Genomic DNA, 27,336 nt, shown 5'->3' with positions numbered 1-27,336 from the left:
TTCTGCTTAAATGTAATTTATGAAAAGGTTTCTTTAAAACGAAACCCTGAATCCAGCCTGCCAACCAACAAACATGGTGATGGCAGCATCATGGTATGGGATACCGATCTGTAATAGGCTGAGACTGTTGGTTTATTTTCTACAGGATGCTTTGAAGTAAGGAGAAAAAGAGTAATCAATTTGTCAAGTTTGGCAAGATCAAAATCCAGACCTAAACTCAATCAAGATTCAGTGGGAAGAGTTTAAAGCCGTCTTGTCTTGCTAAGTGAGAAGCTGCCAATCAGATATCAGGGTTTCTGTGGACGAGGCTGTGGTCCCGCCCACCAAATGATGGAATGACAATATATGTGCAATTTAATTCATAAAAAAAAGACATGTTATTAAATGTCATACTATAAGTATAATAAAGTACTCAATGGCACACTTGTTTAACTTTGCATGTCATTATGAAATCAACATATAATTATTGAGTAATGTAAACAATTAATAAATGATGCAGTTAATTATTTAATTATACATTTATGTTTTCATTTAACGTTTGTTTCTTTATTTCGCAATAGATTTACATTTTTTTTATTTCTTGTTATATTCATTTATGTAATTTGGCCCTTTTAGCTCTCCATATATTTGCCTTTACAGTAATGAAATTAGGCATTACATACTTGAGATGGAATAATGGAGTTGTTTTTTAAAATTTTAAATGTAAATCGTCTTATTCTGTTGGCAAATTAGCTTAGATGGTCAAAACAAGGTAAAATACAGTTATTTCAGGAACAAATAGACTTTCTTATATTTAATTTTTTGCAGCGTCAGTGACAGGTTGATCAGAACTCCATAAGAAACAGCTCTTTGAGCCTCAATTAAGCGTTACGTTTCTTTAAAGTGAGCATAAACACTTAAGAGAGACACTGATATGCATCTTTTTTGCTGGGAAACACGTGGTTAGATCTTCCTTTTCCCATAATAACCAGTAGTTAGAGGGAAAGGGAAACTTCAAAAACAAACCCTGCCTCCTCCCACGGCTCTCTGCAGTCCACATCCATCATGTCTAAAATGCTCAGCGATCAGTTAAAAGGAAAGGAAACCCAGGCAAACTTCAAATGGAAGCTAATGGAGTCAATCCCATTCTGTGTTTAACCCAAAAACTCTGAGCGGTTTTATGCAAATATAGGAGTGACGTGGAACAAAAAGCTGCACTTGACCTACATACAGTAGCTCCTCCACACTTCTTTCTCCAACAGAGAGGAGATCACAGGAAGCTGGGAGCGAAGCTTATTAATCACCACTTTCCCCTCCAAAACAATGTGCAATGGAAACACGAGGAAGCAGGCTAAAGCGGGGTCTGAGCTGCCTGACGTCCGACAAGAAAAATCAGACATTTGGGAAGAGAAATAGCTGTGGAAAAAAAACCAAGAGGAAAGAGTTCAAGTTTTTGATGGGAACATTTTTTTTTTTTTTTTAGGCCAAACTCCTCATTAAAAAAAAATAAATAAATCCCCGACACCGGGCCAGAACTCTGCAGGCCCTTTTTATACAGAGGGAAAAAAATATTCCACACAATTTATGCAGAGCGGGCCCAAACCCATCATGCCTTTCCAGTTGGCTGTGCAACTCGGGTCAGTACCAGAAAAGAGTAGAAAGTAGAAAAGAAAGAGATTTTTTTGTTCTTTTTATGATTCTTTGTTTTTGAGCACATGCTTAACCAGGGCTGCCAATAATGAAACATGTAAAGGTTCCTTGTGCTGATTGTAAAAAGACGGCGGAGGATTTAGTATCTCAATGGCAGGCCAAAGTCTGAGAGGCTGTAACACTGGCCCGGGTCCATGTGCTGCCGATGGGAGAGGTTACCGAGATAAACACTGTTCTTCTAATGAGCAACCTTTCTGCAATAAACAAAATCAGCAAAAGTGTACAGAGAACCTAAAAGCTACGGATCAAGAGCAGTTTTTCTGGCTTTCTGAAAGCTGTTAAAGAGGCCTAATAGCTTCAACTATGCAAATAATTTCCTTTCTGAGATCAACTCTGGAAAAAAGACCAAACTTGTAAGAAAAGCGACTGTAGGAAAAAAAAAATCTCACAAGCAATATCATTTTAAAGTTACATGCGGAGGCAGCATCATGATGTGGGGAAGAAGCTATTTAAAGTTGTAGGGAAGGCATAGCTAAATGTTAAAACATTCTTGCTTAAACATGTATATAAATGTACTGTAAAATTTATATAAAAAAAATGTAAATCCTGTCTTAAAATCTGTGTTGTTTTTTTTTGTTATCTTATGCAGACCAGTTAGTTATACATCAGCTAGTACACCTAAATTCTGTCAATCATATATCAACGGTCATCTGTCAATCACATTTTCTCGGTCATAGCATCTTGATTCATATGTCACAGCTAATAAACGCAACGGTTGAAATAAGAATAATTTCCTTTCCCATTGAGTTCCATCCCAGTGTTCACGGGGATGGACGTCTGTGTCATCGGCAGGCGTAGAGCTAACAGAACTGGCAGCGTTGCGAGGCAAGGGCTCAAACATGTACGGCTGGAAGCCTTCTACACCAAACCAAGCTTCTGCCGCCCTGGCGTCCTCTTCCACAACAACTTCGTTCCTGCTTTCCTCTTCTAAATAAAAAAAAATGTACGACGGAGGAGACTCATCCACGACGTCCGACACAAAACTCTCCTCCTCTTGCATGTTTCCGCTGTCCAATTTAGTGCTACTTGGTCCCAATGGAATTTCCCATTGGGAACCTACTAGCACTAAGTTGCTAACTGGTTAGCAAGATGCTTTAGAGACACCAGCCACAATCAAACTTGTTTGCGAACCTTCCACCACAGCAATCCCGCCCCCTTGATAAACGACCAATCACATTCACTTTGCACCGTTGGAACAGCCGTTTCCCTACGACTTTAAAGACAAAGAGCCATCCTGGAAGAACCCCTGTTAGAGACTGGGGCCAACATTAGGCCAAGCCAAAATTGAACATCTTGGGTCGGGCATACAAAGCATGATATTTTCAGTTGTTGAACGCAGCTACAACACTAAATGTATGAAGAAACCTCAGGGTTTAAAAGTTATACGTTCTTTATCGAAAAAAAATTCTTGCACGACTGGAGAAGCGTTGCAAAAAAAAAATTATATCGGAAAGTGTATGCCCGGCTTAAGCTCAAAGCCATTCATCAGTTAGCGTGGCCTAGTCAAAGTCCAGACCTAAAACTTAGACTAAAGACTTAAACATGTTCAGACTACCCCTAAACTTAAAAAAAAAAACAGCTTTAACTTTGCAGTGATAGTTCAGCTGGTTTTTAAAAAGGGCAGCCTGCATGGAGCATCGATACGCGCCATGTACATAATCATGTATCCTACTTGAAGCTAATATTTGGGTCAAAAGTTACGCATCTCTGCTTTAATTTGGTAATAAGATGTGTAAAACTTCTCCATGCATGAGTGATGTTGCACTGTGCATATCTATGAGAGGATGAGGTTTATGGTTCAACCATGATGCACCTTTGTCCAGGATGCTGTGGTTCCTGTGCATCTCACCGCAGCCTCGGTAAAAATAAAGAGAGCTTCAAAGCAAAGGGTGCAGTTATTTCCTCTCCTTTCAAGATGACGATGCATCATAAAGGAACCAGCTTTCTGCAGAAGAAAAAGCATCACATGCAAGACTGATCCGGTTTCAATCTGAGAGATCAGCCCTACAGCTCTTCACAAAAATTAATTAGCAACACCGCCTGATATTTAATTAATCCCAAAAGCTTGTGAATCAGAAATAATTTGCCTTAAGCAGCAAAGCATCAGATCTGTGATCTTTAAATAACGCTAAAATACGCTCAATTGATTTAATCACAAAAGCTACAGGGAATAAACACGCAGTTTTTAAGGAAACGGAAAATTTTGCTTCTTAGAAGCTGCAGCAGACCAGACGGCTTTGATGGGATTGGTCACTGAACGAGATCCAACGGAAACAACAACAAACTGCGTGAATTAGTGGGACGACCAACAACAAAAAAAGGGCAGAAAAGCTCTGCATGCTGCTCCAACCGGCTGTGTAAACACACAGTTAATCCACTTAGACAGAAAGAGCTGCAGCAGGTCCAGTGATCGGACGTAAGAGATTTAGATCAACACACACACTCAGCACGGCTTTGTTGGAGAACAGTTAGGAGACAGGTGCAACCAAAACAGAGCCACTCCTCAGTGACGTTCTTTATTTAGATCACAGGAAGATCCAGAATCAGGTGAATAAAAATTCTTTTGTGTTTTTATAAAAGGACAAACCGGAAAATTCAGAATCCAAGCCAGAGATCCACTGATTATCATTCCTCAAGGTTCCGATTTTTGACCAAAAATGTTGTTGTTTTTCTCCAAGAACCAAATATGCTGCAGGTTCTGTATTAAAGTTATTTTAAATACCACCAAACATGATGGAATTAGAAGATTATCCCCATGTATGCATCAAAGCAATCCCATAATTCCTGGTCAACAAAGATGTTCCGTTTCATTAAGGTCTGACTACCGGTTCTGATTTTAACCATATAATCATAAAACTCTGAGGAGAGAAAGAATGTAAAATGTGTTGCATATTATTTAAAATTGGGGGGGAAAAACTGCAATAACCTCCAAATTAAGGCCCTCAAAGATTTGTCTCCCATTGGAGAAATGTACCTCTGCAGAACCTCTGGATTCCAAGTGCAATGCCCTAACCACTAGGCCATCACTCCCCCAAATATTACTGAACTAAAGAAGTGGATCAAAGCACAGACTGGTTGATGCGTTTAAACACATGAAAACTGTGGGATTTCTAAGTCCTAATGAGTTAGATAGAGATTGTTAAGATGACATTTTGTCATTTTTAGGGGCAAAGTTTATAGAGAAAAGCTAAAGGAAATCTGGAGCATCACAAAGTGTCGGATTAGGTGAATCTGATGCTGTCTGGTTTAGTTCTCAGAATGCTAAAGCGAATAGAGAAAAGTGAGGATGTGAAATGAGAAGACGGAGGAAAACTGGTATTAATCCCATTTTTCTCCCACTTGCACGTTTTCCTGATGTTGTGATTCCCTACATCAGTAACTGAGACGGTTCCTCTCACCTTCTTGCCCACAGAGCCGGTCTTGGAGAGGCAGGACTTGGCGAGGCTCAGGTACCCTCCGATGACCTCTATGTCCTCCACGGCGGGGTAGCGTTTCTTCAGCCGACTGCCCAGCTGGGGATACTTTGGTCGCTGTGCCGTTGACTCCGGTGGGGCCTCAATCGGAGCCTCCTGCTGGGGCTCGGCTGGGGTCTGCTGGTTACGTTTAGGCACCACGGTGAAGGTGTTGCCCTTTTTTCTCTGTACCATGGGGCTGGGGACGGGGCCACGCTGCGCGGGCTCCACCTCGATGTCGTCGATATTTGTGACTGGCAGTTTGTCCACGGTGGGATGCTCTGAGGGTGGAGAGGGTGAGGTCAGGACAGGTGGAGAGGAAGGAGCTACAGGTTCACTGGCTGGAGGAGGAACAGGAGGCGCTTGAGGTTCTTTCTTCTCTTGAACTTTCTCCTCTTTCTTCTTTGTGAGCGCTGGGAGTGTTGGGGAGCGAGGGGCAGGGAGTGTTGGGGAGCGAGGGGTTGGCACTCCCGGTGAGGGCGCTTCAGCTGCTCTGTGTGAGGGTGACGACTTGACTGGGCTTTGGGGTCCAGGGCTGCCGGTCGAGGTTTCGAGGGTGACGCTTTGGGACCACCGTGAAGGAGTTTTTGGACTGCAGACGCAGGTTTGCGAGGGCCCTAGCCTGGGTGTCTCCATCTGGGATCCGGTCAATGTCCGGCTTAGGGGAGGGACGGATCTCGAACTCAGAGGAGGAGCGTATAACTTTCGAGGAGATGGGCAGTGAGGAGGACTCGGCACGGGTACGGCGGGTCTCGGGAGAACATGGCACCTTAGGTCTGGGGGGCACCTCGGCGCCCTCCCAGTCTCGCTCCCTGGTGATCTTGCTCTGCCCTCTGTCTGGTTCATCTCTGGGGACCACAGCCTGAACAGGGGGCACTTCAAACCTCTGCCGGAAGGAGGACACAGGCTGGGGGGACCCTGGATGCTGCTGCAGCTGTGGCTTTGGTTTGGGAGTCCAAGGAGCCTGGAAGACAGGCAACGTTGGCTGGCTGCTGAAGGTTGGACTTCTGGGATTTGGCACCAGATCTGGCTGTGGCTTGGACCAACGTCTTGGCCTGGCACTGGCACTACAATCCAGGTCCAGCAGGTTATCTGTGCTGCGGGACTTCTTCTGCAGCTTCCCATAGTTGCAGTCGAACTTCTGCAGGATCCGGCTGACCCTCCCCTGGCCCTCTGCGGCATCATCGGAGACCTGATCCGGGCGGCCCAGGGTGCTGAGGTTCTCCTCGCTCCGGCTCAGCGTGTTGTCGTAGATGACCACCTCCTTGGCTCTGATCTCCGTCACCGCGCTGCCTTTCCGCTCAAGCAGGTCGTTCAGAGAGCTGTAACTGTCCCCGCCGTTCGGCTGCCAGCTTTTACCGTCTCCGGCCTCCTGGAAGTAATCCGGATCCGACTCGATGATGATGATGTTCTCGGCCCGGATGGTTCTGATCCCAGGGACGCTCCCGTACAGCTCCAGGATGTGCTGGACCGGACGGGCGGTGTTCTCCCGGTCCTGCCGCTTCCTGCGCTCCTTCTCCAGCTTGATGAACGGGTTCTCCTCCAGCGGCCCCAGACTCTCCTGCAGCACCAGACTCTCTCTCGGTGCCATCCTCTCAGCCGCCGCCGCCGCTCGGGGCTCTTTGTTGTGGGCGAAATGTTGGCTGGCCGTGGTGATAGTGTAGTTCCGCCCGGTCACACCGCTCGGCTCGCCGTCTCTCCTCGGACCACCGCCGCTGCCGTTCACGTTTCCCGTCAGCTCTCCGTTCACGTGAGCGCCACCGGGGCTCGCCTCCGGGGCAGAAACGCCGCCCTTAGCCTTCCTCCTCTCCAGGATTTCTCGCTTCCAGGCCGGCATCCTCGGACTCTCTTGGCCGGCTTCTTGGAGGAGAACGCGGGTGTCTCCCCCGCCGGACATTTTTACACGTTTGTTCGTGAAGAAAAACGGGAGGACCGCAGTCCGTTGCGGCGCTATGAGAGCTGTTATCCGGCTGTAACCGTACCTGCAGCACCGAGCAGCGGACAGATAATCATCCCTTCCTCCGCCGCTTTATCTCGCTCCCTGCCTGCTTTCAGGTCAGCTCCCTTTCTCCTCACATCCCTCGAATTAAACCCCGCCTTCTCGAATGCTGATTGGTCAAAGCCACTTAAAGTCACGCCCCTCACTCTCTGAAGCAACTCCCGCTTCCATTGTTACCATAATGAAGAACTGTCAATCAAAATAGTTGATGTCAAATTTAATTAAAAATAATAAATCTGTTGATTAGAAAATAAAGCCAAGCCAAAGCCATCTGGAATAATTTAAGGCGTTGTTTTCATAAAAAAAAAAAAAATGGCAGTTTAAATATGCACTTTCATCAATAACTGTAATTGTTTTAACAAAAAAAAAAAACTTTCAAAGATTTATATATTAAGGTATTTTAATACTTCTATCTAATCATCTAACTATCTAATCTTCTATCTAGCTATCTAATTATTTAGGCTATTTGGGCACACTTATTAATAATTGATCAAATATTATCTATATATCCATACATGACAAAAAAAATACATAAATTTATATAAAAATCATTATTTCATTTTTATTATTTAACTAATCTTAATTATTATTAATAATTATTTGATTATCATTCATATAAATTGAATATTAATTAGAATAATGTAATATAATATATTATTTATATATTTTTTAATACTGTCTAATTATTAAGGCTATTTGGCCACACTTATTTATAATTTATCAAATATTATTACTTATTTCAATTATCTATATATCCATAGATGACTATGCATTTTTGAAAATACAGATATATAAATAAAATAATAAAGCTTTTGAATATGTATATATAAATCATTATTTCAGTATTGTTAATTACTTTTAATTATTATTAACAATTATTTAATTATTATTGATATTACTATAATAATTAATAATGATATATATTATTTATATATTTTTTAACACTTTTTAATAATTTAGGCTATTTGGGCACACTCATTTATAATTTATCAAATATCATCCATACATGATTATTCGAATACATTTTTTAAAAAAAATTTATCGTATTTACACTGATTACAATGAAATCCAATAGTCAAAACACACAATTGTTACATTAAAAACAGGATTTTTTCTTTGCAGAAGCGCTATATTGTAGGAACAATCATGCTTAAGTAGGTAAAGTTTTTTTTTTCTATAGCGCCTGTCACAAGCAAGCAAACGTCACAAGGTAATGTGATGTACATCACAAAATACAAGAAATGTAAAAGAATAAATAATGAGTAAATTTAAATAAACTCAGGGTTATAAAACAATCCTCCCACTACTGATATTAAAATGCTTGCAGGAGCGGTGCGTTTTAAGTTTGTTCTTAATGACATCTTTTAGTTTTGCATCAGCTGAAGTATAGCAGCTGAATCACACATTTAAAGGTTGTATTTAATGCTATGAGATGTTTCTGATGCACCGCAGCAAATGTCTTTAAGCGATACAGCTCACTGAACACCTAAGCTGTGCAGTCTGCTGCACATGAATCAGCACTAAGTGGGCTATTCTTGGGTGCTACAGGAGATTACTGCTCCTAATAAAATATTCATGTCAAAGGCGTAATTAAACACAGTCTGACCAAAGAGCACAGAGGACATTAATTCTGACCTGAAATGTGTCATTTCCTCAATCATGAAAGGCTTTACTGATAAAATCCGTACCTAAAAACACTAACAAGGAAACAAACCAATAGAAATGTTTCTGCAATGTCAGGAGGGACTTTTACTGAGCTGTAAAAGATCTGCTGTTAACTTTGGATGTTACAAGCTGAGGACAAAAAGCAAAGGTGTTAAACCCTTCTTCTTTTTACACGTCTTTAGGTTGACTATTTGTTAAAAGAGATATGTGCTTTCAGTTTTATTTTTCTCTGTTTACAAGCGATTGCCTTGAATTTGACTCAGTTTAACTTCTCCTTACCTGCTGGATCAAAGCCTCCCCAAAGCACGATGCTGTCTCTACCATACTTTTCTATGGGTTTATGTTCAATGTGGTGCATGGGTCAGTTCTTAGACATTGGGCTTAAATTTCAGTTTAAATCTCATCTCATCAGAGCACATTCTTTCATGGTTTAGTGTTTGTTGAAAAATATACAGCTTCTTTCTTACCACTTGGAAAGATTTGCTGGCTGCTTGATTAAAAAGCAGCCTCTTCTAACTGGGATTCTTGTCTGCTTCTCTGATTGCCCAGCCTGACAGTCAGCTGAAAAGCCCTTTCCATGTGAGCAATAGCCTTTATACCAGGCATCCCCAAAGTCGTTCCACGGTCCTGCAGGTTGTAGAGGTTCCCTTTCTCCAGCACATCTGATTTTAAAGCTGATTAACAGGCGTTTGCTCAACTGCAATCATCATAATCAGCAGTGCTAAAGCAGGGAAACCTCTAAAACCTGAAGGACCGTGGCCCTCGAGGACCAACTTTGAGAATGCCTGCTTTTTAACTTGGAACGGGTTCCTGCAAGATCCTGAAATCAAAAACCCATAAAGATGTTTATGCACCAGTCATTCTTTTTGTGCTGTAACTTCAGCTGTTGAATTTGCAATTGAAGTATGTTATTAGAAAACCACAATGGATTAAGTGCTGGAAATTGTCCTTCGTCATATTAACGGACAACCCTTGAACAAATCTTATGATTAAATCTTTCCGTTTATCATGCTAATGGGTTTCAAATAATGTATTAAGATGTTTCAGATTAAATGGGGCTTATTAAATATACAAACACCCAACATTTCAGATTTTCTGTTTTGAAATAAGATGTTTTTGTCATCAGTTCTCCTTTCAACAAACATGAGCTAATCTTGGTGTGTTGAGTTTTTCCACATTATTGTATATCTATTAGCATTCCAAAAGTGCTTACATATAAAGAAACGCAAAATTTAATTTAAAGCAAGAGCAGCATAGAGTTTAATTTGCCTTTAAACACACAACTGGAAAAGAAAATGTAAACATGAGCGATCACAGTTTTGGCGACTCCTTGTGGACAGCCAGTGCTTATACACCCCGACATCACATACTCAGATTATTTTAAGTTTTTTATTATTTTATTAACAGATCCTTTCCAAATAACCCTATGCGTACGACAGCAAAAAAAAATCATAACATAAATATAAACATGTGGATTTCTGTTTAAACATTCAACATATACATATTACACAGAATTATACATCAAGAGTTAAATTAAAAGGAGGCCATAAATACATGCAAAAAATATTTACAAAGAAAAAAAACAGACTGGATATTTTCTACACCATTGGTAAAAAAACAAAACATGAACAGCATATTTAGGGAAGATGATTGCAGACAACTTTAAATAAAGGAGAAGAAGCTGGATGAGCAACGCTCCCAACAACGATATGGGAGATAATGGAGTCTAAGCTGATGAGCAGCGTCGTCCTGTGGGGAAAATAGAGCTGCAGCGGCTTCCTGGGATCTCACAACCCATCAGATGAACAGGGAACTCCTCCTCTAATATCACCTTATTAGGTTCACACATTTTGAACACATTAGAACAGTTTTATGCAAAAGTTTGAGTCACTGCAATTTCTTTAGATTTTGTTTTGAAGGAACCAAACTATTTGGATTTACTGGTTTTGCCCTGTTCATATTAAACAAGATGCCACTGCAGTAGTGCTAATACTAACTTTATTTTATTTTTTCTAAAATTATTTTTCTAGTATTTATATTAGGAATCAGTTCAATTATTTTATATTATAGTGTTTTTAGATATTTTAATGCAAACTGAAATATCCCAGCAGTTATATTTATGTTTTAATAACCACACACAAAAACTGATGATTATCAGTAAAATTATGCCAGATTTTGCATTCCCTATGACCTCCATGGAGATGAAAATGAAGATGACAGGAATCCAGAGTTACTTTTTTTTTTTTATGTGGAAATAAATGAGAATTATCTGAATAAACTTCCAGCGTTGAAAGAACAGCGAAGGAGGGAGGGTGTCGGTCTCTGTGTAACGTGACGCAGTCCAGTGAGACATCTTATTTTGCTATTTAACTGTTGAAAACGTACAGTGACAGTTTGAATGTTTTTAGCTGCAAGACGGAGAATAAAATGTTAAACTGGAAAATAAAAATTAAATCTGAAAAGAAAACACAGTTGCGGATTAAAAGTAATAATTGCAGAGGGTTTCCAGACTAAATGAGTACTTTTACCTTTAGTAATGATCATATTAAGTATTTCTCTAGATTTGTTTTTCAAAGTAGCCACACCTTGTTCAACTTGGCTTAGCATTATTAATTTTACTTATTAATTTTGGACATTAATCATTTAAATCTATCAAAATATGTATTTTTAAAAATGTTTTTTTTACTTGACAGTTCTTAATTAAAGCCATTTGACTGAATTTATTCTCAATATTTAGGTTTTTTTGTAATTTTGATCTATTCAGACATGTTTCTAATTCAATGGATATTCCTGAGTTTCCTTCATCTGAGCTTTGCTGCAAATACTTTGGGTGAAACTGAACAGATATAATTTTATTTAGAATAAGCAGTGTGTTACACAGAGAATTTACTTCCAACGTCTTCAGTTCAATTCTCCAAAATAAAAAGATAAAATAAAAGATGGTGCATTTCATAAAGTCTGACATATTTAGCCAATTTAAAATGATGACATTCTGATTTGTTGATTATTTCTTAATTGGTTAGTTTGTTAGCATTGTGAGGAAATACTTTAAACATAAATAGAGAAAGACTGGAGATAAACTGGCTGCTTAGAAGGAAATTATAAAGAAAGAAAAGATGACTCAAGACCTTTGCACATACTGAAACATACTTCTCCTCATGGCTCATCATCAGTCAGTAACTATGATGTTAACGGCCTTTCTATGTTCCAAACCTACACCACAGACAAGATGTCTTTGAGCCCACAAGTAACCTTGCGGTAATATTCTCAATTATCTTCTTGTTTCCTGAAGCTTTTCTGCTATAGGTGATTCTTAGTGACCTAAACATAAAAAACCTTTATCACAAAAGGTGACATTTCAAAAGAAAAAGAAAAAAGAAAAAATAACTTGTATCCCTAAAATCTCTCATGGCAGATGGAGAGTGCTCTCCGCTCCAGCATCAGCATGGAGCCCACTTTGCCCTCAGTTGACCCTGCATGCCCGAATCATTAGCAGCTGCAGCAGGATAAAGAGAGGCGACACGATAAGGCCGAACCATAGGTCTCTGGCTCGCTCCTGGTCGACCAGCTTCTGGCATAGCAGCACCTCGCAGACCAGCTTCAGGCTGAGAACCGTCAGCACCCACAGCAGCCGCAGAACGGCCAGGCGTTTCTCATTCTCCTGATACAGCCGAATGGACACGATGGCCGTGAAGTAAGTGCTGAGCCCGTCTGCAGCAAACAAGGGGACAAACACCAGCCACCAGCTCAGCTTGGCGTCGAACAGGTCCATCCTCAGGGCCACCAGCATGCTGAAGACCAGCAGGGCCAGCAGGTGGAGGAACAGTTCAAAGGTGGCGAAGCCCAGCCACTGGACCAGTTCCCTCAGAGAAAACAGCATGGCTGAGGATGGACGGATGGACTAAAGCTGCCGATCCGAGCTCCTGGTCAGAGTTGGAGGAGCTCCAGGGCTGGAGAGTGGGAGGATTATCCCAAAAACAGGAGGGTTTATGTCAGTGAAGGGATCCCCCACCTGTGTGGCTACATCTTCTCATCTAGCCTGAAGAAAAAGCAGAATGTGGATATTGCTCTGTGATTCTTAAAATCCTACTTTCACCTAGAAAAAATAAAGAAAAGCATAAAAAAAAAACTAAGTTTTGGTTTTTAGTAAAGCAAAGGGCCCCTGAATTGAGCCCAGCATCTAACTTTCCCTACTGTCAGGTGACTTTTTATTGGCATTTCACATAGATCACGAACCAGATTGTGCATTTTCATTCTACATAATTACGTCATGGGATCACATAAACATTTCAGGTCATTTTCAAACAAAACAAAAAGCTCGAAGATTGAGGTAAAGAAACCATCCGAATGCTACTGAATGCTAACCACAGTTACGTATGGCTCCGTTGCCCAAAAACGACACGATAACAGGCAAAACTATAAATATATTCAAGGTTGTGTGGAGTTATTTACCTTAGAAACGAAGGGCGGCTCTTCTTCTCCATGTAGTTTAAGGTGAAACAGGCAGAACACGGCGATGCTAACAAGCAGCTAACATGGTAGCTTTTGCCTCCGCTCTTCTTCGGCTCAACGGTGGCGTTGATTTAACAGTGCTGCCACCTACTGGCGATCAACAATTTGTACAAAGCAACGCGAGGTCCCAAGAAAGAGGCATCCGCCACGATGCCATTAATTAATTCATTAATTTATTTGTCCTTTTCTGCCTTTTTATTATTTTTCTCTAAATAACATAAACACTCCTGTCCAATTAGTTATATTTTAATATAATGTAATATTTACAAAGCTTAAAAAAAGACGCTTTGAAGGGTTCGTCTATTGTTTCATTTAAATCTTGTTTCAAACTTATCAAATTTGTTGCACAACATAAACATATTTTTAATAAACCACTATCCAATTCATTAAATTAATCATTTACATTGGATAATAAAGTTAATTTATTTATTTATATATATATAATATATATATATATATATATATATATATATATATATATATATATATATATATATATATATATATATATATATATATATATATATATATATATATATATATATATATATATATAAATAAAATATACAGTAGGTTCTGAAGGATTGTGTACATCTTTATATTTTTTGAGAAGAGGTGTGATTTATTAAGTTTTACTTCCTCCTATCCCCTATTAGAAATAAGCACAAAATTATACATCTTATATAATTATATATATAATCACAAAATTAGCATATGTGTTATTTTTGAATTTTTACTGAATTGTATGAAATAAAGTTATACATTCATTAATTTAGTCAAAATTAAATTATTCATAAATGTGTTTAGATAACTAAAAAAAGCAATATTTCCTACTTTTTCAGAATTGAAAGGAATGGCCCTTGGAGATGTGATAATCAAAAATAAATAAAACAGACAGATAGTGCAGAGTATGATATAACAGGAAATACATTCCCATACAAATGGCCATACGCACAGTCGATCCCATACGTTCAAACATTCAAAACTGTTAAATAAAGATTCTGTTAGACATAAACACAACATTATAATAGTTATTATAAACAGAAAACAGAAGGAAAAGTATAGAAAAAGGCTTCTTGGACACATTCACAAAGGTTATTATAGGGCAGAGAGAGGATGAATAAAAACAGCTAATTAAAGGTTGCATAGCTGATCGTTCATCTCTGGAGTCTTTTATTTCTGAAATATACAAAAAGACCAAGTAGTGATGAATCTATGATGACAAGCTGATGCACAGTATTCAGTTAAAGGATTTAACTATTAAGAAACCAAAAATTACCATGAATTATATGTGACTAATAGTTATAATGAAGTTTACTGATTGATTTTAAGTGTCTCAACATCTTTCCGTAGAACTTAAAGTGTGATGAATAGATAACCAATCTAATTAAAGCCCATGTAAAGTAGGAATACATGTGTTCTAAGTTTTTCAGTCAACAGAAACATGTGCTATTAATCAGCCAGTCACAATTTGAATGATTAAAAACATCACTAAGCATGTAAAATTAGCTCTCAAAAGTAATGGAAAGATTTTTCTGCTCTGAAAATCTGGGGCCGTGTTCTTTTGGAATGCACTGCAAAAGAACTTTTCAGTGTACCATGTGACCCGGCCTTTAATACACGCGAAAGACCAAAAACAAAAAACGAAAAAAACTTACCATAATGCTTTCTATACATAGATTTCAGCTTCCTGACAGCCCAGAGCTGCCCTTAGAGCCGCATCCAAAAAATCCTTCATCAGAAAAACCCAAATTAAATTATAAATTCATGATACATTTTCTATATGGTTGGAATACTTTTTAAACTTAGAACAGACTCTTTTAAGAAATGTATCACTGTTTTATTTGTGTTTTATCTTTACTTGCTTTTTATTTAACTGTTTAATTCATGTAGAGCACTTTTAACTGACATTTTACTGATTTCTGCTATTCAAATATGCCTTGTCTTAAAAAATAAAATGTAAAAATTGCCCTTATATGGTCATTAAAGGTCTACCTTTAAAGGTATTAGAGGTCTGAAAGTGGTACAGCTATAACCTCTAAGATTAGACAGAAGAGTAATGGCTGAAGGATCTGCCATCACATTAGATGGGCCAAATTCAATTAACAAAACAATTTATTTTGTAGCTCTCTTCCAGACATATGTATGACACGATTTGTGTCATACACAACTAACATTTCTCTATAATGAGTCAAATAATTTCCTTCTTACTGTGAATCACCCTGGAAAAACATTTTTTTTGGCTTCCTTATGATTAAGAGCTGTAAAGAAATGTAATCGCATGTGTCTATAAATACAGTCCATTCATAATTATAGGTTTATTTTCTTTAATCTTCTTCCTCATAACATTGAACTGACTCATACTTACACAATGACTACAGTGCATCAGTACCACAACAAGCCTTTATATCTTTAACTGGATATCATTGTGACAGACCAACACAAAAAAGATTACAACAGAGGTGAAAAAAACAACCAACATCAGAAAGACAGATAAATCTGAAAAGTACATGTTTTTGTATTTATATTCAGTCCTATTTTTTGACACACTTAAATAGAACATAGTGCAAAAAAATACCATCAGAAGTCAAATCCTGGACTAACACCAGGCAGAAGCTGCATAAATGATACATAGATTTCAGCTGCATGACTTCTGATGACCATCCTTAGAGCCAAACCCATAAAATCCTGAAACACAAATCAAGCCGTATCAAGCAGTAAATTGTGGAATAGGCAATGGTATTCAAAATTTAAACTAAACTGACATGCTTTTTTATATATTTATTTTCCCACATATTTTTATAATTTTTTTTATTGTGAATGTAATGTAACATGCTTCCTTGTGTATTTATTTATTGTCTTAGAATTGACTTTTATAGCAGTTTTTTTTTTTTTATGTGTGAATGCAGTGTGACACATAGTTTGGAATATGTACCAGCCAGAGTCTGTACAGAAATCTAATTTCCTTTGGGACAATAAAGTTAATATTAATCCTAAATCTTGGAACACAAATTGAATTATAAATATATGATAACATTCTCAATAGTTGTAAGACTGCTTACACATTTAGAACAATATATTTATGACATTTACAATCTGTTTAAAAGAAAAAGTAAAACATTTAATGACCCAGAAGCAGTTTATTTATTTATTTATTTATTATTTCTTGGATTTAAGTCTAATCATTAATCAATGTATAATCGTAACTTTTGTGTCTTCTTTTTTATAGTCTTGTAAATATTAAATTTATCTACTTAATTAGTCAGGTTTTCCACGTTTTAATTTAAAATTCTTTTCTTTTTACTTTTAAGGCTAAATATACGAATTTACCACACATTTATACAATTGTTATTTGTAGTAGCAGTGGTATTAGCTAAGGGAAGTCAAGCTTAATTTGCTTGCATTTATACTCTTCGCCTTTAGGAGGCGCAACCTAGCTATGGTGCTGCTTCTTAAGTAGTTGCTGCACTTCCAAAAGGAGGAGACGAAGAAGTAGAAGCAGAAGCCGCAGCATATCTGAGCGGAGGAGTGGAAGTGACAGTCCTCTTACTCTGAGGTGAGTTTAATTAAAAGATTTTTGTTGGTGTTTATCTTTTTTTGAATATCTTTACAGTTATATTAATTTAATTTAAAGCTATCTCATTTATGTCCCTTGCGGCGATATGCTGTTAGCTTAAAATCTAAAGACGGTTAGGGGTTGACCCTTCTGCTCACAAGAAAGTTCCTTTTATTTAAACAGGGGCCTGTAGTTGTTTCTAAGTAAACTTTCCTAAATTATACAACTTTTTTTTACCCATTGAACGTCGCTTAATGTTTCAGGGGATTTTGAACTTTAACTGAAACACTTTTTATTTCTTTGATAGCTAATGTGTTCATAATTAGAATGACTTTAATGTAATTAAAATGTTACTATGCTGTTATTTAAGGTGAACTAGCTCTTAATTTCTCTTGTTAACATTAAGCCTGCAGCTTTTAAACAGTTAAAAATGGAGATTACTCTACAAGCATTTATTATTATGTTTTAGACAATGATTTTATTTCATTTTGAAGCTTCTGTGAAAACCAGTTTTTTGGGCGAAATAAATTATATATATTTAGCTGTAACTACATAATAAGTTGATACTAACAATAAGATTCCTTTGTGTTAAAAAAAACTAAAAAAAAAAAGATTAAGTGAACCAACGAGAATTAGATTCTTTGTTAAAACTTAACCTTAGAAATTATGATTAAAAACACAAAAATATTAAAAGAGTTATTCATTTTTAGACACTAAGGACCTGAAAAGGATCTGAAACATCTGTAGGAAGTTATTATTGATGTGTAACATCAGGATAACCAAAATGTTCTCACTTCATAAAACTTTAAAATATAGATTTTATGATTAGACATAAGGTTTAAAACTTTATTTTAAACCATATGTTTGAAAATTTTAAGAAAATTGTCTTTTTGGCTGCAGTTCTCACCTAAAGTGAATGTTAAATGTCGCTGCTTTTTATTTTTCAGTTATCAGAATTAGCTTATTCTGCTTAGCTAACCAAAAGACAATTTCATAAAGATTTATGAATGGAACTTTTCCTAAAAAAATTTAATATTTAGTTTTTTTCTTTAAGGATTGTTAATTATTTTCTCATCTTGACACTATATTTTAAGTCTACACAATAACGTAATTCAAATAAAGATTGGTGTTAAAAAGAAATGCATTATAAATGTTTAATAAGATTATAGTAATTAGATTCATAAATACATTTATGAGCTAACATGATTTTAGGATTATTGCATGTTGCTGAGACAATAGATTGTTTTCATTTTGCTCCTTTGTAGTGGATTATTCCTGACATTCCACTGGATTTCCTCAGCTCGTTTCATCCTGGGTTATTTTCACAATTAACCATGCATGCTTGCTCAGTTTTCTCAGTGACTGAGCAGAAAAAACTAAACTTCCAGTAAATAAATTCGGCTGTTCCTAACTGGGCATGAAGGGGGGGGGAAAAAAGAAATATTGATAGTGCAAATGTTTTTTTTTTATCAGCAGAACGAGAAATATAAATATTATTATGAAATACATAGATATAAATTTATTGGTTTTCTTGATTTTGGCATATTTTCATCACTCAACAACATGAAGAAAATAAGAGCAGCCTTAGTCGCTGGATGTTCAACACTTTTACGTTTTTCACATATTCCTCATTCTGCTGTGACTTGGTCTTTCAATGTAGAAAAAAGAAACTACTGCCGTATTTTGGCTCTGCTTTTAAACAAAGACATAACAGAATTTCAGCTGTTTTCTCTCTCTGCATTCTTTATCTCCTGGTATTTTAGTGCTGAAGGGTGAAGATGCAGACACCGGCACAGTCGATCCTTCATAGTGGATATTTCCACCCAACGCTCCGTTACTGGCAGACCTGCGCCACTGATCTTAGACCAGACAATCTCATCTATCCAATCTTTATCACGTAAGTTAAATTACTTTTTGTTTAGAGTCTCATCTAAAGACAAATGGAAACGAGCCTAATTGGATTTTGATCTTTGAACATGTATGAATGGTGCTGCCTGTGTCTGATTTTCTGTTACAGAGACAGTTCAGATGCAGTGGAGCCGATCGGAAGCCTGCCAGGACAGGCCAGGTGAGAATCACACCTGAACCAGAGCTGCAGATAGGAACGGAACGAGGGTTAAATGTGGAAAGGATAGATTCCTGATAGATTAATGTTTTAATGCATGGCTTTAGATGAATAAGGAGCCCAAACTCATGAAGACATCATGGGTGTTGTCCTCAGATAAAAGCTGCTAGGCAGGGTGGAGCCAAAGTTGAACAGGGAACCCGGGCTGAAGAGATAAGGAGAATCAGTTAGAGCTTTGTTTTATTCAAAGTTGCAAACTTTTCGCTCCCATTTTTTTTGTTCAATTTTTTCAATTTGTCCAATTTTATTTATTTTATTTTCCTTTATAAATCTTGTATTTTTAAAAATATTTCTTAGTTTTTATTTATTCCTATTAATTTTTTGGTTCGTTGAGATTTTTCTTTTGGTTTCTTCAGTTTTATTCTAAATAATTGGTTGTGCTTATTTTTTGCATCATATATTCACTGATTTTCATTTCAGCCCATTTTGTTAATTTACTTTATTTTTTCTATTAATTTTTTATGTCATTTTAATTTCTTTCTAAGTGACATGTTAGGAATTTCATATTTAGTTTATGTGATTTACCTAAAATATATTTTTGTTTAATTGATTTTGATTTTATTTGACCTTTCGAAAGGTCTTTCTCTATTGGTTTTATTTTATTTTTTATGTATTCTTTATAAACATCATACATTATGGTATGTTGCTTTCTATGAAATTAGTTTAATCTGTTTCAATTGAAAAAAGTGAATAAAAAAGAATATTTATTTATTTATTAGATTTTTATTATACCCCGTTTAGGTCATTTTTATTTATTAGTGAATATTTATTTCCTTTTAAGTTAATTTCACATTTTATTTGATATTCAAGTATAAGTATTTATTTGAAAAATTTATTTCTTTTATATTCCTATTTTATTTAGTGACTGACTCTGTGTTTGTTTGTTTTTTTTACTTGTGATATATGAGTGTTTTTTTTTTTGTTTTTTAATAATAAAACGACTGTGATTCACAGATATGGGGTGAATAAGCTGGAGGGAATGTTGCGCCCCCTGGTGGAGAAAGGTTTAAAATGTGTCCTCATTTTTGGTGTCCCTGCCAAAATAACAAAGGTACGTCAAATCTGAAGTCAAGGAAACATAATTTACTATTGCATAAATAGAAATGCTTGTTCACAGTGATTACTCTGAACGTGTCGTCCATACCGGCCCCCCTTTTTATTTCAGGATGAAAGGGGTTCGGGAGCCGACTCTGATGAGACTCCTGCTGTTCTGGCCATTAAAAAAATCCGATCTTTGTTCCCGGAGCTGCTGGTGGCGTGCGACGTCTGTCTGTGCCCTTACACCTCACATGGACACTGCGGTCAGTGTCCCCCCCCCCGCTCCATGGTTATAAATAAAGACGCAGCACTTGTCTGATTATTCTACCTGATCATTGCTTCCAGGGATCCTGAATGATGACGGCACCCTGAACAACGACGCCAGCTGTCTGCGTCTGGCAGAGGTCGCTCTGGCATATGCACAAGCTGGTAGACGTGTTTTCCTTCCTATGTTGTTTAATAAGAGTGAATCTCTGGATAAATTACTGCGGATTCGCTCCTTCTGCTTCATAACTGCTACTAAAGTTACTCTGAAAGCATCAATATGATTCCTGATCTAAGTTGTGATCGCCAGTGTGGATTTGCTGACTCATCAAAAAACCTGATGGTAAAAACATTAGCTGCTCAATTGGTCTTTCAAACATTTGACAAATTAAAAAAACAGACTTAATCTTTGAGGAGCATTTACTTTTCATTTCGTTGCTTGTAGCTTAATAATCTTGTCCCTGTATGGATTTAACCAGACGTCTGCAACATGTGGTTCCTCATCCCTTTGGCTTAAAATGATAAAGTGACGGCTAAATATAGATAATACTTTGAAATATAGATAAACAAACAAATGTATTTTTTTCGGCTTTTCATAATTGACTATAACAGAAGCATATTTTTTCATCTTATAAGTGCGAGAAAATGTGTTTTGTTTTTGTTTTTTTTTACATAATTTTCTATAAATTTCAGCAACAAATTTTTAATCAAATTATTCTCTTTTCACAAGTTTTTTTCCTTGGATTTAAAAGCTACAATTTGAACTGGCACAGTGGTTACTTAAGAGGGATAAATCTCCCGTGGTAGATCTTTATTAAATTTACGTTATCTTTTTCATTTTTCATGTAGTGTTTACGGCTCTAAACAACTTTTATGCGCTGAACTGAATAAAAAAAATATCTCTTTGGATTAGAAAGGCTGCAGAATTATGGATTAGACAAAAAAAATTCTCACACTCTTAAACCCAGTTCAGGTTTTGTTGTTTTTCCATTTGTGTGAAGGATCCGTAAAGACTTTGGTTTAGAGAAGGATTCGTTTCTCATGTTTGATATGAAGTGATTTTTGACGCAGCTTTGAAGGTTTTAACGAGAGCTTGTCGCACAGGTTGCCACATCATTGCTCCCTCTGACATGATGGACGGACGGATCCGCGCCATAAAACAAGCTTTGCTCTCCAACGGTTTGGGAAACAAGGTTGGTTTCCTCTGAAGCGGATGTCTGTGCAGCAGATTTAAAAAAAAAAAAACAACAACAACCTGTTAATAAAGATGCAGAATTTTCATTTTGCTCTGTTTGTCTCCATGTCCTGGTCTAGGTCTCAGTGCTCAGCTACAGCGCCAAGTTTGCCTCTTGTTACTACGGTCCTTTCAGGTGAAAACCCGCCGCCGGTCAGCGATCATCAGATATTTTTCTAAAGATGTCTGTAACCCGGCGTTGTTTCTCTGCAGGGATGCTGCGCAGTCGAAGCCCGCCTTTGGAGACAGACGCTGCTATCAGCTTCCTCCCGGGGCGAGAGGTCTGGCGCTTCGAGCCGTGGTATGTTTGGGTTCTGTTAAGAAGGGGGGAGATTAGGACGCCGATGCTGCCCCTGCTGATGATGATGATGAACTCTGGGTTTCTGTTTGCTGCAGGAGCGAGACGTGAAGGAGGGGGCCGACATGCTGATGGTGAAACCAGGCCTGCCGTACCTGGACATCATGAGGGAAGTCAAGGACAAGGTGAGCTTCTTTCACTCTGTTTATCACTTCTTCCAAAGCTCTATCCATCCTTTGATTCGACCATTAATCCATCCGTCATTATCTGGCAGTTCTTTACTCATCCTTATATCATCCATTCATATCTTCCTTCATGTTTATGAGCATTTAATCCTCAATTTCTCCAGTTTGTTAGTTAATCCATTTGTTTATCCTTCTATCTCTTTATTTACTCATCTTTCCTTCATGCTGTTTTCCTTGAACTCATCCTTTGACTTATCTGTCCATTCACTAACCCCCTCGTCCTCACCTACCGGTGTTTACTTTCTCCAGGTTTTATCTTTAGATCCTAAAATTCAGCTGTAAGCTCAGAGTAAACTGTTGTGTTGATGCATCATAATTGGAGGCAAACACAGAGACTTCTAGAGCAAAACATCCTTTCCTATCGAAGGCAGGATCTGATTGTCTGCTGAGAGCGTCCTGTGGTTCTTTCTTTGTGAGAGTGAAAGCCAGATAATCCAAAGAAGAGGAGAGACATATTTTACAGCACCATTTCTGCATTTTATCATTTTTTTCCCAAACATTTAAAGCTCTTTGGGTGTTTTTCTGTATCTCTCCTCCAGTTCCCCAGCCATCCTCTGGCAGTCTACAATGTTTCCGGGGAGTTTGCCATGTTGTGGCACGGAGCGAAGGCTGGAGCGTTCGACCTACAGGCTGCAGTGATGGAGGCCATGACGGCGTTTCGCAGGGCAGGTGCGAACAATCTGCAGACTAACATCACAGCTGTGGGGGGTCTGAGTAAAGGAACAATAAACCCAGGTGGTTTAGGAGTTAAAGACTGACACATACATGAATGAATACATCCCTTTATTTACCTTTTCAGAACAAATTTGATAGACTGTTATAAGAAGAGGAGATTTTTGTCAGGAAAGGAACAAGATATGCTTTATTTTGTTTGTTTTTTAGCTGACATCAAACGAAACTTAGTGAAATGAATAAAATAATCCTTACCTGCTAATGCATATTCAGACCGCGTACAGTAGAAATAAAACATTTTTTTCGTTTGTCACGCCACAGAAATGTTTTATGAATCACCCATCCAAATCTGAACAATAAAAACAAACACAGCATTTAAAATTAGATCTTATAAATAATGAGAAAACATCCGTTGTGTCTGCATTGGCTGCTAAGTCCACACCCTCTGATTTTTAATCTGTGAAAGCTTCCAAACTAGCGACTCGTGTTCAAACAGGAAACGGGAGAGTAGCTGCTCTCTGACTGCAGACACTGGCTGCAGCTGCTGCGTCCGAGTCCCTGTGTGTTGGAGGAGGGAGGGGGTCGCTCACGGAAAAGATGGTAAACTCAGAGCGATCGGTGCTCTATGTTTCAAAAAAAAAAAAAATCAAAATCAAAATTATTTGTGTAGCCCTTTAGAATAGCCAAATGGTACCCAAAGTGCTTTACAACAAAGCCATAAAAACAATACATAACACATATAAAAACGTACAAGACACAATTAAAAGTGCTGTAGTGGTGCAGTGCTGCAGGACATTAAAAGCCTTCCAGAAGTGCATAGAAAGGAACACACAGAAAGATGACATCTAAGAGACTATTATAGTCAGAATTAAAAGCTAAATTAAAAAAGTGGGTTTTAAGCTTTTTTTTAAAAAGGCTGAGGTCAGTAGTGGTGCGGATGTCAGGGAGTAGTTTGTTCCACAGTCTCACCAAAGTCTCCAATAAGACAGGAAAATTTTGCGAGATTAATCACCAGCTGGTTTTTTTGAAAAAAGGGTCTGAAAAGGTGCAAATGATGCAGAGGCAGCCTTATCATTTGTTTTTATATTGCTGGGCCAGCAGGGGGCGGGGCCTATGCTAAAGGCAGATGATGATCTGCTTCTGTCTCCTTGAACCCCAGTCGGCCTCAGCAGATGGCCGCTCACACTGAGCCTGGTTCTGCTGGAGGTTTCTTCCTGTTAAAAGGGTGTTTTTCCTCTCCACTGTCGCTACAAGCATGCTTAGTGAGTCGATGCAATCAACTGGTTTTCCTTAGATAGAAAACTGAATCAATTTGACTATGATAGGGTGAACTGTAAAGTGCCTTGAGATGACGTGTTGTGAATTGGCGCTATATAAATAAATTGAATTAAATTGATCAAATAAAGCTGCACCCAAAAAGTTCTGAAACAGGATTATTGAAACCCAGATTTAATTGTAGTGTCGCAGAGCATCATAAAAGGTTGGGAAACTTTTTACACATAGAAAAATATATTTACGACATTTCTGATGTGTTTAGAAGGAAATTGGGGGATTCTCTTTACACGGTCTTTAAATGGTAACAACAATTTCTGAAAACGGGACGAACGCTTTGGTACGCTTTGCAGATATTCCCTTCAAAAGGCAGACAAACGCTAAGCCTATCTGATATCCCATTTTTGCTGCCAATAGTTTACATGATAAAGCTGAACTCCATTCATCCATTTTCTGACACGCTTTATCCCAAGTAGGGATGGTAGGTGCTGATGCTGATCTCTAGCTGTCTACGGGAGAAAGGCGGGGTTCACCCTGGACAGTTCGCCAGTCCACCGCAGGGCAGCATAGAGACAAACAACCATTCACTCCCAGCTAAGGAGGATTTACAGAAGCCAATTATACTTATAGTCATGTATTTGGACTGTGAGAGAACCCACACATGCTCAGGGAGAACATGCAAACCCCATGCAGAAAGACCCCAGGCCGGCAATCGAACCTGCAACCTTGTTGCTACCCACTGTTCCACTGAGCCCAGCCAAATTCCAAATGTTATACAAATCTTAATTCAAGCAAAAGAAATATTTGTTGACAAATCAAACAAAACATCAATAATGAATAACAGATGGAGGGAGCAGCAGAGCATGTGAGTCATTTAAAGGAAAAGTCCGGTCAGCAAGAAATAATCAATGGATCATTATTTATACCTAAAGCTAATACATCCTCAGTGATTTTAATGAATTTAGCGTTAGTCAGTAAAAGAATAAAAAAACATTCTTTTTCGTTTCGATCACTGAGTCTGGGAGCGGCCATTTTTGCCCAAATATAGCAACACCTCCCTCCTGCCATCTTCCGGCAGTGATGTCACAGTTCCGGTAAGCCTAGCGCCATTCTCCCCGCTTTACAAGCAAAATCAGCGGGAACTACTAGACACATCTGCAATCAACAACAATTATTGAAGATTTCCAAAGGACTTCACCATTAAAATTCACCAGAGCTGTAGTGAAACTGACAATGCCCACGTGCATGGCAGCTGGATGTTGGAATACATCGGGTAAAGGAAAAAAAAAAGAGTTCTTTCACCTTTCCAATTCCTGATCCTCCACGGAGGGGTTCGTGGTTGGATTGCCAACTTGAAGAGGGAGGATTTGCCAGAGAAAAAACCCGTAATATGTAGCCAACATTTGGAAGAAAAATGTTTTCAAGATGACTTGGATAATAGCGCGTTGACGCCGTAAAGTCACAAACCAGTAGGTGGCAGTAGAGTTTATGGGTGTCTCCAGTAAAGCACATTCAAATGAAAATTACTCTAAATTAAAAACCCTTATCATTTATTGAACAGCATGTAATAATTTCATATTTAAAGCACTCTCAGATGTTTGAATTCTGAATATGACCGGACTTCTCCTTTAATGTTTCTTGAAGTCATGGATGCTGACCAATGCATGCCCACATCGGCCGATAACGATATGAGGAAAAATTATCTCTAGGCTGTACTGCAGAGGGAAAAACATCTCTGAAGAGAAAAAAAGGGCGTACTCAGATGAAATGAAAATGTTCAAGATAAAACAACATATCTGAAGAAAAACTGCTTGAATAAGATCAGATTAAGTTGCAAATAAAGGTGTTAATGTACAAACGATAAAAGCTGAGAAACAGTGAAGGTTTTAAAGTCTCACAGCAGATTGGAGGAAGGATCGGTGACGGCGTTCCTTCATCTGTCACTAAAGGAGCTCAAGTTCTGCATCCGCTTCAAAAGTTCAGGTGAAGGTGATCTGTTCAGACAAGCATAAAGGAGCTAAAACCGGTTTGTGTTTCCAGTCGCAGGGCAGCAGCTGCAGGCAGTGGAAGAATGATTACAGAGAGCTTGTTTTTTTTTCTGTTGAGTTCAGTACAGTAAAGCTGTGTGTGTCACCTGCAGGCGCTGACATCATCATCACCTACTACACACCTGAGCTGCTCACCTGGCTGAAGGAGTAAAAGGAGCCAGAGCTGCGGCGAGCCTCAAACCTTCACACTCTGGTGTTGACAGAGGGAAACTTTATCAACTGGAAACAACTGAGTCCTCCATCCTGAATCCTGCAAATCACATCTGGGTTTCAGCTTTTTGGACGTGTTGAATGTAAAAACAGAGTATTTTGCTTTAAGCTGAACAAGTCACTTCTGCATAAAGGAAAACCTCTAAAGGACCATTTAGAAGATAGTAATGACATGAAATAAAGCTGTTCATTCCATCTACTGTTTGGTTTTAAATGGAACTGATGTTTGTCTCATAAAGCTGCGAATAAGTCTGAAGTTTGTTGACGTATGATTAAACATTTTAGGATTATATGTAAATCAAAGAAGACTGAATAAATAAGACTTTTCAGATTATTTCATTTCACTGTGTGAAAAAAAGTTATTTAAATGAGAAAGTTGGGATATTTTAATTTGTTTTCCCTCACTGCACCCATTACTGCCTGACCAGTTGAATTAAGCAAAAACACAGAGCCAGTTTGACAACATGAAGCAGGCCAATAGAACCCAGAACAACACCTGATACTTGATTATATAAAAAAAAATAAGAACAAGTTCTTCTAATTAGTTCCTGGGATACAAACAGGACATCATTGACCAAATATTGATTTCAGAAGGGGTGACTGGGGAGATTTTAAATTTAACTAACTTCAGGGTGTTTGACCATCCAATCAAAGACCCGATTCAGAGACGCATCAGATGTTTGTAACGTGAGCTTCTCAGGAGTGACAGCCAATCACAAAAGAAAAGAGGGCGGGCCACTCAGGGAAGCAGGCTTCAGTTTGACCTGTGGTTGTCCGCATGGTCCAAGCATTATATTTATTTTGGACAGTAAAATGTGGGGGACCAATACTGACCTTTTAAAAAGTGCAGGGGCCATGTCCCCCCCATCCCTCCCAAAATTACGGCCATGCAGGAGGTCACAGAGGCAGAGGCGTAGCCAGAAAATTTTTATAAGGGTGGCCAGGCAATAACCAGTGATGGGAGTAACGGCGTTGAAAGTAACGGCGTTACTAACGCAGCTACCTTTTTTTAGTAACGAGTAATCAAAATGATTACTCTTACTGTAACTATAACGCA

General features: G+C 38.2%; 3 protein-coding genes across 3 annotated transcripts in view; 1 reads left to right on the top strand and 2 right to left on the bottom strand.

The window, feature by feature from the left end:
* The window catches only part of tprn (taperin), a 39,077-nt gene extending 31,975 nt beyond the window's left edge, over positions 1-7,102 (bottom strand). The window contains 2 exon segments of the mRNA XM_038287622.1: positions 5,088-5,697; positions 5,699-7,102. Coding sequence (XP_038143550.1) covers positions 5,088-5,697; positions 5,699-7,038 — 1,950 coding nt within the window. The 5' untranslated portion in view covers positions 7,039-7,102.
* Positions 7,103-10,183: 3,081 nt separating this feature from the next.
* tmem203 (transmembrane protein 203) lies at positions 10,184-13,415 on the bottom strand. Its single transcript, XM_038287627.1, has 2 exons — positions 13,258-13,415; positions 10,184-12,844 (listed from the first exon to the last, which is right to left on the bottom strand). Exon 2 carries the CDS (start codon positions 12,683-12,685, stop codon positions 12,269-12,271), a length of 417 nt encoding a protein of 138 aa, XP_038143555.1. The 5' UTR covers positions 12,686-12,844; positions 13,258-13,415; the 3' UTR covers positions 10,184-12,268.
* Positions 13,416-16,788: 3,373 nt separating this feature from the next.
* On the top strand, positions 16,789-26,474 carry alad (aminolevulinate dehydratase). Its single transcript, XM_038287596.1, has 12 exons — positions 16,789-16,873; positions 18,637-18,770; positions 18,891-18,941; positions 19,953-20,049; positions 20,164-20,299; positions 20,382-20,465; positions 21,405-21,493; positions 21,615-21,670; positions 21,748-21,835; positions 21,931-22,017; positions 22,617-22,746; positions 26,162-26,474. Exons 2-12 carry the CDS (start codon positions 18,652-18,654, stop codon positions 26,218-26,220), a joined length of 996 nt encoding a protein of 331 aa, XP_038143524.1. The 5' UTR covers positions 16,789-16,873; positions 18,637-18,651; the 3' UTR covers positions 26,221-26,474.
* Positions 26,475-27,336: the final 862 nt, after the last annotated feature.

The sequence above is a fragment of the Cyprinodon tularosa genome, unplaced genomic scaffold, assembly GCF_016077235.1.
Source record: "Cyprinodon tularosa strain WSP-4 unplaced genomic scaffold, ASM1607723v1 ctg241, whole genome shotgun sequence".
NCBI lineage: Eukaryota > Metazoa > Chordata > Actinopteri > Cyprinodontiformes > Cyprinodontidae > Cyprinodon > Cyprinodon tularosa.
Note: the sequence above shows the minus strand (reverse complement) of the source record. Positions and strands in the feature narration are given on the sequence as shown.